A 12,127-nucleotide genomic window follows, 5' to 3' on the forward strand; every position below is an offset into this window, starting at 1 on the left:
TAGAAAAGACTCAAAAGAGAATCACGACCGAAAGGAAATTGCTTACCCCATAACCTTTTATAATGAAGAGACATGTAAACAATTTCACATGGAGTTATTGATTAGCATATGATGGTACATATAAACAAGTTCACATGGATGGTGTAATATTATGCAAATATAATCAACAAGACAACAAGTGCAGTGTCTGTTTAATACAATCTTCGACCTGCAGGCCATTTTGAAATTTGGGATTCATTCAAGTTAATTAATTCAACTATAATCTCTCAAGAGGTCCATATATCCAATTCAGATCCCTATCAAGTATACTTTCCAAAACCCAACCATGCACATAAACAATGACTGGCTGATATAGCAACAGTGCCTAACGTCTTCTTCAACAAGTTGCTGATATTGTTATGAATGAAAATGGAGAATTGCTCGATGTGGTTCAAATTTTTCAATAGGGACAACACTTATGACTAACTACCTAATTATATCACATGATCCAAATATTCAAAAGTGAATGTGTGGTCGATCTCACTACACGAGAGAGAAATGACGTTGGGTAGAATTAAGTCTATCACAGCAAGATCGACTTGCCGACTTGCAAAGTTTAGCCGAAATCGAGCTAGGATGCTAATTTCGATAGAAAATGTAAAACCTTAGACTAACGAAAATTACATATCAATAAAAATTTCTATGAGGACTCTTGTAACTATAATCGAGGCGTGGGGATGAGCCTCCCAGCTTGGCTAAGTTCTAAATCCCTTCAAAAAAAAAAAATTGCTGTTGATTAAAATATTGATAAGATCAGGAAACTTTGTTATGTAAAATAATTTTGAAGAATGATCATAACACCAAATTCTTCCATCAATATGCTATTCGAAGAAGACATATCAATACCATTTTGAGAATGCGTAATGCGACTGGCAAATGGCTTTCCCAAGAGACTGAGATCAGAAATTCTCAAATTCATTACAACAATACTACCAATCTCTTTTCACTACATCGGTCCCGTGATTGGAATGGTATACTCAACCTCATTGACCCTATTGTAACAACCCAAATGAATGAAGCTTTGCTATTAGAGCAAGTTCACCGGGCTTGTTCTTGCCCGGGCACCACGTCAAAAGGAGGCTGGGGGGGGGGGAGGATTTCGCCACTGTTCATCCTTCCACCGGATTTGGGGCAAGACTACAGGGGGAGGCCCAGGGCACCATCTCGGGCACCATGGTGACTGAGCCCGTGACCCAGGCTGCCAGGTTGGCCCAAGAAGAAGAGAAGAGGGGAGACGCGTGTAGCCGAAGACGTGAAGCCCAACCGCTTGTCTTCTAGCGGCGACGGGACAGCAGGCGCGTTGGGTGCCACGATTTTGTCGTCTAGTGGCGTGGGGGTGTAGTGGGGGTGCGACGTGGCGTGTAGCCGTTGGGCTACTTTGCAGTTTGAATGCAACGGTCCACAGATCTGGACTGTTGATTTTGAGCCTGATTTGGATCTGACGGCTTCTATTCTGGTAGAAGAGGTTTAAAAAAAATAAAATAATAATAACCGTTAGATTACAACGGTAACAAAAAAAATATAACCACAATTTCCTATAAATACCTCACCTCCTATTTTACTTCTCACACCAAAAAAATCATCTTTCTTCCTCAAAATTTTTTGTTCCTTCTCCTCATAGCTTTCATACTCTACAATTTTTTGATTCCAATAATATGAGTGTACGAGGCAATACGATTGTCCAACCCGTAGGAGATCCAAGTATTGACGGGACACGTTAGCAGACTATTGAAGACATTCAATTGTGCAAGTCTCGGAGGGCTGTTAGCCAAGATCCGGCAAAGGGTACGGAACGAAGAAAAGATGATCTATGGATAGAGGTACGCCAACACTATGCCGAACATTGGGATGGATATGTCCGATCATTGCAAGCTTTTCAAGGGAGGTGGAAAACCTTGAAAGTCGAACTTTATGCTTGGCATTGTGCGTTAAGGCAAGCGAAAAGTTGGTACAAGAGTGGTGCGAATATGATTGATGAGGTATGAATTTGTAGTGTAACACGAATATTAATTTTTATGATTCTTTTAGTGTATATTAAAATTTAATTAGTTGATACATCTTACTTTAAATTATTAGTTGAAATATTTTGTTGATAATTATACTTTAAATTATTAGTTGATATATTAAAATTTAGTTGATAATTATACTTCAAATTAGTACTTCATAATCACACTTTAGACTTCATTTTATTTAAATTATACATTATACTCACCTTATATTTAAATAGTTGATACATTGTACCTCGTTTATATTTGTACTAATAGATTTATACTTTTTTGTTTAAATTAAATAGCTACGTCAAGCACAAGATTTGTGGAAAGCTGCGATGACCAAATCGAAAGGAAAACCAAAAAAAGGTGATTTCATTAGTTTAGAATGTTACGAGATTGTTAAGGGGTTTCAACAATTTGATGACATTCCAAACCATTCCTCTTCGGCTGGAGGAACCTCCAGGGGAAGAACTGAACGGATGCACACACAACAATCCGTTCCTGATTCTCATGTCCAGTTGGACATAGATGCAGATGAGGTAAACGCCGATGCAACTCCCAATCATTCGGTGAGGCCTCAAGGAAAGAAGGCTGCCAAAGAAGCTCTTCGGAAAGGAAAGAAAGCATCTAATGATTCCAGTCCTCTGACAGCCGCTGTGGAGACTATAGCAACCAACCAAACATCAATGTTGTCTGCCAAGGAGAAACGTGATGAGGAATATGCTCGACATCTCCGTGACCAACAACAACGAGATTATATACGCTTGCAATTGGATATTCAAGAGAGGGAATTCAAAAATCAAGAGAGGGAAGAGCGTATTATAAAGATGGACACAAGTAAGATGACGCCAACCAAAAAGAATTACTGGCAAAGAAAACAAAAAAAAATTGCGGAGAAAGAAGCTGAAGATGCAACCCGTGGATCTGGCTTCCCACAACCACCATTCACCGGTGGATATTATCCACAACCTCCTTTTGTCGGTGGCTATCCACAACCTCCTTTCCCTGGTGGCTATCCACAACCACCATTCCCCGGTGGGTATTATCCACAATCTCCTTTCCCCGGTGGCTTCCCACAACCACCATTCACCGGTGGTGTCCCTTCCCCACCTTTCTCTTCGGGTGAATCCACCAACCCCAACCATATGGATGACCCCACAAACACAAATTGGATTCCTAATGAAGATGAGGATTAGGAAAATTAGGGAGTTATATATTTTAAATAATTGTATTGTTATGATTCCAATGCTTGGTTTTTCACTTATGTAATATTAGATTGATGAAATGAAAATTTATTTGAATAATACCCTTACAAATGAAAAGCTAAATGAAACCACACAAACATAATTAAAAACATAAAAACTAAAGTAGAAACCACACAAACATAATTAAAAACATAAAAACTAATAGAAAACACACACAAATAGCAGATCTAGATACTCCTATTGCCTTGAAATTTCCAAAAGTGTTGAATGAGGTCTTCCTGAAGGTTGGAGTGACTGTGCTCAGATCTAATTTGTTGGTAGCGGTCCATGAATCCGTTCATATGCTGAGCATCTCTACCAACAGGATCAAAGTCTCTACCGGTTGGTCCCTCCCATACCTCAGCAATCCTGGGCCTCATATTGTTATCCTCCTCATCATCGGACTCCAACTCATCATCGCTGTCTTCAGGTCGTTCATTTTCGACAATCATGTTGTGTAATATAATACACGTCAACATAATGTATCGAAGGTCCTCTTTATGCCACCCACGAGCAGCTCCTCTAACAATACCAAACCGTGACTGTAATATACCAAAACATCTCTCTACATCCTTCCTATACCCCTCTTGAGCCTTTGCAAACTCGATTTCCTTGGGGCGTGTAGGATTTCGAACAGTTTTCAAGAAAGTCGCCCATCGAGAATAAATACTGTCGGCGAGATAGTACCCTAGACTGTGAGCTCTGTTGTTAACTTGGAATTGGATCAGAGGTGCTCTACCGGCGACAAGCTCATCAAACAACGGAGACTTTGCCAAGACGTTCAGGTCGTTGCATGCCCCGGGCATTCCAAAGAATGCGTGCCAAATCCAGGTGTCGTAAGATGCGACTACTTCCAGGATGATAGTGGGGATCTGTTTCCTACCACTATATTCTCCAGCCCAACCTGTCGGACAATTCTTCCATTGCTAATGCATACAGTCGATGCTCCCACTAATTCCTGGAAAACCTCTCCTCTCAGCTTTGGCAAGAAGTCGTCTGAGGTCGGCTGCAGTAGGAGCGCGGAGGTATTCTGCTGAGTAAAGATCAACAATTCCTCGTGTAAAGTGCTGAAGGGCTGCGACGGAGGTGGATTTCGCCATCCGATAATACTCAGCACATTGATCTGCCCCTGCACCGTAAGCAACCATTCGCAAGGCAGCTGTCATCTTCTGCTCCGGAAGCAGTCCGACTTTGCCGGTAGCATCTGACCTTTGAACAAAGTAATGATCATACTGGCAAAGGTCAGTAGATATACGCTTGAAGAGATTGAGACTCATCCTGTAACGTGTTTGGAACACCGGATCTTTGAACACTGGCCGGTCGACAAAGTAGTCGGCCAACATACCTTTGCCCCTTTCTTCTCTAAGTCGTTCCTCATTTGGTGCACGACCTGGATGAGAACCGCGCCCTCGGTGTTGGTTTCCAGATTCTTCTGCGACTGCAGCGATGACAATGGCGTTGGTGGCCATCATCTCTTCATCATCTTCATCCTGAGACCGTCGAATTTGATCCCACAAATTGTTCATTGCAACGAGGGAAATTTAGGAAATATGTAATGCTAGAGATATGAAAAGGGTGAAGGTTTGTTAAGCTCGAATGGTGTGTGTATGTAGTGAAAACATCATGTCTATTTATTGAATTTTTTCACACATAAAAGTGTCGGTGGGTTAGTACTCACTCATTTCAAAAAATTTGTCGGTGGTGTGCATGTGATAAAAGTGTCGGTGGATTTTTAAATTTTTTCACACTTTTCAAAAAACTTGTCGGTGGTGTGCATGTGATAAAAGTGTCGGTGGAGTTAAAAAAAATTTCACACTTTTCAAAAACTTTGTCGGTAGTGTACATGATAAAAGTGTCGGTGGAGTTTTAAATATTTTCACACTTTTCAAAAACTTTGTCGGTGGTGTATATGTGATAAAAAAAAAAAAAAAAAGTGTCGGTGGACATATAATTTGTCTACCAATAAAATTTTCTTTGGTTGCATTTTCAAATTGTTTATCAATACTATTTATTTACATCATACATTTCTCATTTTCCAAAAAAAAATTAATAAAATATTCGATGAACAGTAACTAACTGGTGACCCTGACCCAACGGGTGGAAGCAAAGATCCAGTGGCAGTGAATAGTTTCCTGCCCTGGTGACCCAACGGGTGAACTTGCTCTTACCTATCACCATGGAGGAAGTTCACAATGTGGTTTTCAGTATGGGAGCCACGAAAACACTGGGACCTGATGGGTATTCTGGTATCTTTTATCAAACCTTTTGGAGCATTGTCAACACAGTGGTACACCAGTCCTCGGTTCAATTCTCGTCAGGCCAACTGCTTCTGTCAGCTATCAATCAGACTCATATTGTCCTCCTCCCAAAAGTTGCGGCTCTGGAATCAGCTGACCAATTTCGACCAATCGGATTATCCAAATTTTCTTACAAAATTTTATCAAAAATATTAGTCACACGTATGTGCCCTTTGATGCCTTCTCTTATCACGAACAACCAAGCAGCGTTTGTTGCTCTGGCAGACAAATCCAAGACAATGTCATCTTAGCTCATGAGATGTTTCATCATTTGAAGCTATTGCGCTATGGTGAAGATGGAGAGTTTGGGTTAAAGCTTGATATGAATAAGGCTTATGATCGCGTCGAATGGGATTTCCTAGAGGCATTGCTTTCTAAATAGGGTTTTCATGATCGCTGGGTGCGGCTGCTCATGAACTGTGTTCGCTTGGTTACATTATCAGTGGTGGTTAATGGGAAACCCTCTTGCTCTTTCAAACCTTCACGAGGACTTCGACAAGGTGATCCACTATCCCCTTTTCTGTTCTTTTTTGTCTCAGATGTTCTCTCTCGTTTGGTTCAAAAAGCATGTATTTATAATCATCTACATCCTTTACGGTTAGACAACAGGGGCCCCCAAATTAGTCATCTCTTCTTCGCCGACGACTCTCTCTTCTTTTTCAAGGCAACGACAGATAACTGTATAGCTCTCTCCGCCCTTCTATCGGGACACTGCACAGCCTCGGGATAGATAATCAACTTTGCCAAATCTTCACTTTTTTATAGTCCAAATACTCCGGCTTCAACAATGGTGAACTACAATAACATTCTCAATATGACGCACGTGCTCGATCCGGGTAAATACCTGGGGCTTCCAATTATTTGGGGGAGGTCCAAGGTCGCAGCCCTAAGTTATGTCCGGGAACAAGTCAAACAGAAAATACAAGGCTGGCAGAAATCTCTACTCAATCACGCAAGCAGAGAAATTTTGATCAAAGCAATAGCCGCAGCCATTCCTGCCTACCCCATGGCCTGTTTCAAATTTCCAAAGACTATCTGTCATCAAATCGACTCTGCCCTTGCGAACTTCTGGTGGGACAATTCTGATCACAAGTCCATTCATTGGAAGAGTTGGGAGACTTTGGGACTCCCTAAATCTCAAGGTGGGATGGGATTTCGAAGTTTGGAAAATTTGAACAATGCGCTTTTAGCGAAGCAAGGATGGCGAATTCTACAAAACCCCCAATCTCTTTGGGTCCGAGCTCTCAAATAAAGGTATTTCCCTCATTCTTCTTTTTTAAATGCCCCAAGAGGTACAAACCCTTCTTGTATTTGGTCTAGCCTCTTAGTTGGTCGTGACTTATTGAAACAAGGTCTGCTATGGCAAATCGGTGGGGGTCATGATGTCTCTATTTGGTGTGACAAATGGATTTCTACTTTTCCAGATCATAGACTCTCCTCCCCCAATATGGACCCGCATCTTCGAGTTTCCTCCATTATATATCCTATCAACCAGCAGTGGGATCTTCGATTGATATGCAGCTCTATCACGGCAGCTGAAGCCAATGCTATTATGGCCATTCCACTCTCCCACCATGTATCTGTTGATCGACAAGTATGGCCTTACACGACCAACGGATGCTACTTTGTCAAGTCCGGATATCACCTTTGTCATCTCACCGGTAACCCTCTTTAATCAGTACATCCTCACACCTCTTTCCAAGTAGATTCTACTGTTTGGAAATGGATATGGGGTCTCTGTGCGACTCCCAAGGTGAAGCACTTCATATTGTTTGGCTCCACTTTTTTTTGCTGCTGGTCAACAGTCTCTTTTATGCGCGGGCGTGCCAGCACCGTCGGGTGCGGTCGTTGGGGGTGTCCCTTGACCTGACTTCTTTTGAGCGATTGTAGACGAGGAGAGCACCAACCTCGTCGCAGGATTCTTTGTGCCTCGTGCTGGAGGACTTTGTCTTGTGTCACCAAGTCGATACTTAACGTTGTAGGTTAAGCAGAGCGAAATCACCGGGAAGTAGAGAGAAGTACTTGCTAAAGCGTGACTTTAGCTTGGCTGGGTTGCTAGGGCGTTACTCTTGCTTGGCTGGTTCCGTAACCGTTGTGGTCGCGGTACTACAGTCGGCTCCCGAGGAGACTAGGACCGAAGCATTTTGACAGAGGGTTTGGTGGCACTGATAGTCGGCTCCTGAGGAGACTAGGACTTAGAGTGTGATCACCTATAAGAGAAAGAGAAGGAAAGGAGTTGCTCTTAGAGAGGTTTGCTCTAGAGAGAACTTAGATCATCTTAGAGATGTTTTGATGTATGAATGAGTGAATTGTTCTATGTTGTAGCCTCTATTTATAGGCTACCAAGCAACACTATTTGGCATTTAAACAAATCATAATGGAGCACTTATGAGTTTATGGAGCACTTATGAGTTTATGGAATTGTTAGGTTCAAGCACTTAAACACTAATGGAATGTTAGGTTTAAGTCATTTTCTGCTCCCTTATCCCTCAATTTTTATCTCCACTAAGAACTCAGATTCAACCTTCGATTTCTTCATATGAAATGATCCACCATGAATATAGATTATTGTGGTAAAATTTCAGAATTTATTTCCATGTGGTTGGGCCAGAAATGCTGCTGGACCTCTTACAGGTCCAGTTTCCAAGTTTTGCTTCTGCAGAAAATTGGACTGTTTGTTTGAAGATTTTCCACTCCGAACGAGCTTTGGCACTCTTCATAAGAAATGATCAATGGGATGTCTAGAATTAATCTGGAAAGTTTCAACTCATTTGGAGTTCGGATGGTTAGTCCGCCATCCCTCATTTCTTGTCTAGCTCGCTTTCTCCTAGCCGAAGTAGGAAAATGTGCTAAAGTTGATTTTTCATTTCCATGTTTGGTAGGCCTTATTTAGCCTCTTAATAATATATTTTTGAACTTATCGAAAATATATATGTGAGCCACTGATATTGGCTCAATTTCTCCAAGACACGCTTTGTCAAACCAAAATGCTCATTTTGGGTCCAAACATTGCCCCCCAGACCTCGAAGTCAAAGGTCTTCGTCTTGACTGAAGAGGTCTTGAATCAGCACTACTCTTATAATGTTGTTGCTCCAAAGCCACTTGTATTGGCTTGATTGAAATTACTGCTGATACCATACTAGGCATATTAAATGCCTCTTGTATATGTGCCCAGGCCAAAACCAATGGCCTCTTAAGTATATTAGCAAGTTCCAGCCACTATTAGGCAAGAACACAATTTTTTGCATCCTCCGCGACGCACAAATTTGAATTTTTTTTTTTTTTTTTAGGCTAAATGGGCTTAGTATTGTATAGTGTTGCCCCCTAGTGTTGCTAGGCATAGTGAAGAAATGATTATGGGCCTCAAAAACAGGCCTTCATGAATGGGCTTTACGAGTGTAGGAACACTAGAATTGTCCCCCATGTCTTATGCGAATAAACTGTCTACGACTCCTCCGAGTCCCAGACATTAGGAAAGTATTTCTTCAAGTATCTCCCATTGATAGGGTTATGATGGACATCTCCATCCAGGTCCTTGAGATGAAAAGCTCCTTTCTCTAAGATTTTATAGATGATGTACGGGCCTTCCCATCTTGGAGTCCATTTGCCGCGACCATCTAATTTTTCGCCAAGCGGGAGAACTGCTTTCCAAACCAACTCTCCTTCGCTGTAACTCCTTCCCCGCGTCCGCTTGTCATAGACGCGAGCGACTCGTTGCTTTTCCATGACCAAATTATCTAAAGCCTCCAAGCGCTTGTCGCTAAGGTCTTCATGTTCCTGCCACATAGCCTGAACGTAGTCTTCTCCAATGAGATGATGTTGCTCTTGAACTCGTAATGATTGGACGTTGACTTCCAACGGCAGAACCGCATCATGGCCAAACATCAAAGCATAAGGTGTTGTCGCGGTGGGATTCCGCTTAGAGGTGCGGTAGGCCCAAAGAGTTTCATAAAGTGTCTCATGCCACTGTCGTGGATTAACTTCCAACATTTTCTTCAGCAAATTGATAATGATCTTGTTGCTGGCCTCTGCTTGACCGTTAGACTGAGCATAATATGGACTGGAATGGATGAACTGTATTCCCCATTCTCTTGCCAGTTTATCAACTTCACCACCCATGAAAGCTGCCCCCCGGTCCGAAACAAAAACTTCTGGGATCCCAAATCTGCAGATGATGTTTCTGAATAGGAATTGTCGCAACGTGCCACCAGATGCTTCCTTCAAAGGTTCTGCTTCAACCCACTTTGTAAAGAAATCAGTCGCGACGATGATGAACTTGTGTTGAAGTGATGAATGTGGGTGAATCATCCCAATTAAATCCAGCGCCCATCCTCTTGCGGGCCAAGGCTGTATAATGGGCTGCATTGGAATATTAGGAACATGCTGGACCGGCCCATGAGCTTGGCAGTCCAAACAACCTTTAGCGAACGCGATACAATCCTTCAAGATACTGGGCCAAAAATATCCATGTCGTCTGAGCAACCATCGCATCTTTGGACCTGCTTGGTGGGCGCCACAAATGCCAGAATGAACTTCGCGCATGAGTTGTTTCGCTTCGTGGCCATAAACACATCTGAAATCCACGCTATCTTCTCCTCGTCTGCGAAGTTCATCACCTCTGAGGAAGTAGTTGTGGGCAAGATAGCGAATCCTTCTATCCGTGGCCTGATCAGGATGCTTGAGATAATTGATCAAAGGGATGCGCCAATCCACGTCAATGGGTTCCAAGGTCGCGACTGAGGTACGATCTGGAGGATCTCTTCTCGTCATCCATGAAGGAAGCGTGCGACGCTCGACTTTAAGGATTCTCTCCCGCACGCCATATCTCAATGTTACCCCTGTTGCCAGCTGGGCCAACTCGTTCGCTGCAAAATTTCGCTCGCGAGGAATGTGCTCAAGATGTATGTTATCAAACTGGTCCAACAGGTCTAATGCCCTGTTCCAATAAGGAACCAACGTGAAGCTATTGCATCTGAACTCGTTACACAACTGATTGATAACCAAGAGAGAATCGCCAAGTATTTGTACATCTCCGATTCCCATTTCCAGTAGTACTTCTAGGCCTATAATGAGGGCCTCATACTCTGCTTGGTTATTGGTACACTGGAACTCCAACTGGAAAGAGTAGGAAAATCGATCGCCGGCCGGGTTTTCCAAGACAACCCCTGCTCCTGCTAGCGTATCTGTTCTTGACCCGTCAAAATATAACACCCAGGGCTGGAGTGAGACTGTGTCTTGATGCAGTATAGCGTACTCTGGTACGCACGCCAAATCTGGGCGATCTAAAGTTGTGGCAGCGACCTCTAAATCTCTAACCGCGGGGACATCCAGCATAGGGTGATGTGCCAGAAAGTCCGCGATGGCTTGCCCCTTTACTGCTTTCTGTGGGACATACTGTAGTGAGAATTCTGATAAGGCGAGCACCCACTTGCCAATACGGCCTCTCAAGATAGGTCGCGATAGCATATATTTGACTAGATCGGTTTGAGCAATGATGCAAGTAGTAAAGGACAACATGTAATGCCGCAACTTGCATGCTGAGAAGTATAATGTAAGACACAGCTTTTCCATTGGAGTGTACCTTGTTTCGCAATCTGTGAGTGTCCTACTGAGGTAAAAGATGGCATGTTCAACACCATTTGCATCATCCTGAGCGAGGAGGCTGCCAATAGAAGCCTCAGCTGCTGAAACATACAATTTTAATGGAAATCCCGCTCTAGGAGGAACAAGCACTGGCGGGCTCACCAGATAGGCCTTGATTTTGTCGAAAGCCTCTTGATGTTTAGGTTCCCACACAAACTCATTCTGTCCTTGCAACTTCAATAGTGGTGAAAACGGATGGATTTTGCCTGAAGAGTTAGAAATGAATCGTCGCAAAAAGTTGATCCTACCCAGTAGTCGCTGTAACTCTTTCTTCGTTCGCGGGGGAGATGCATTGATGACCGCGTTTGCTTTATCCTCAGGGACCTCAATGCCTCTTTGATGGACAATGAATCCCAGGAAATCTCCTGCCTGAACTCCAAAAACGCACTTGGCGGGATTCATCTTGAGCTTGTGTAGCTGCATGCGCTTGAAAACTTTTCTGAGATCTGTGAAGTGATCTCCACTTTTCTTAGACTTCACGACAACGTCATCAATGTAAACCTCTAAGATCTTCCCAAGTATGTCGTGGAAGATCAGGTTCATGGCTCTCTGATATGTTGCTCCCGCATTCTTCAGTCCAAAAGGCATGACCACATATTCAAAAACTCCTGTAAACCCAGGGCAGCGGAATGCGGTCTTGTGTCTATCTTCTTCCGTGACCGGAATCTGGTGATATCCCGCTGTACCATCCATGAAAGACAACAGTTCATGCCCTGCAACTGCATCTACCAACATGTCCGCAACAGGCATGGGGTAGACGTCTTTAGGTGTAGCCAAATTAAGGTCTCTGTAATCTACGCAGATCCTCATCTTGCCATTCTTCTTGCGAACAGGCACTATATTGGACAGCCACTTATTGTACTTAGCTACCCTGATAATGCCCGACTTGTACATCTTTTCGACTTCCTCTTTG

At 43.0% G+C, this 12,127-nt stretch overlaps 2 protein-coding genes across 2 annotated transcripts; both read right to left on the bottom strand.

Annotated features, from left to right (window-relative positions):
• Positions 1-3,462: 3,462 nt before the first annotated feature.
• On the bottom strand, positions 3,463-4,080 carry LOC133728311 (uncharacterized). The gene has a single exon (XM_062155722.1). The coding sequence runs from the start codon at positions 4,078-4,080 to the stop codon at positions 3,463-3,465; it is 618 nt and encodes a 205-aa protein (XP_062011706.1).
• Positions 4,081-4,200: 120 nt separating this feature from the next.
• Positions 4,201-4,800, bottom strand: LOC133728318 (uncharacterized). Its single transcript, XM_062155733.1, has one exon. It carries the CDS (start codon positions 4,798-4,800, stop codon positions 4,201-4,203), a length of 600 nt encoding a protein of 199 aa, XP_062011717.1.
• Positions 4,801-12,127: the final 7,327 nt, after the last annotated feature.

This window comes from Rosa rugosa, chromosome 1 (assembly GCF_958449725.1).
Source record: "Rosa rugosa chromosome 1, drRosRugo1.1, whole genome shotgun sequence".
Classification (NCBI taxonomy): Eukaryota; Viridiplantae; Streptophyta; class Magnoliopsida; order Rosales; family Rosaceae; genus Rosa; species Rosa rugosa.

Coding starts and splice junctions, on each gene's coding strand:
- LOC133728311 (XM_062155722.1), bottom strand. CDS start 4,080: ATGCCCGGGGCATGCAACGACCTGAACGTCTTGGCAAAGTCTCCGTTG.
- LOC133728318 (XM_062155733.1), bottom strand. CDS start 4,800: ATGAACAATTTGTGGGATCAAATTCGACGGTCTCAGGATGAAGATGAT.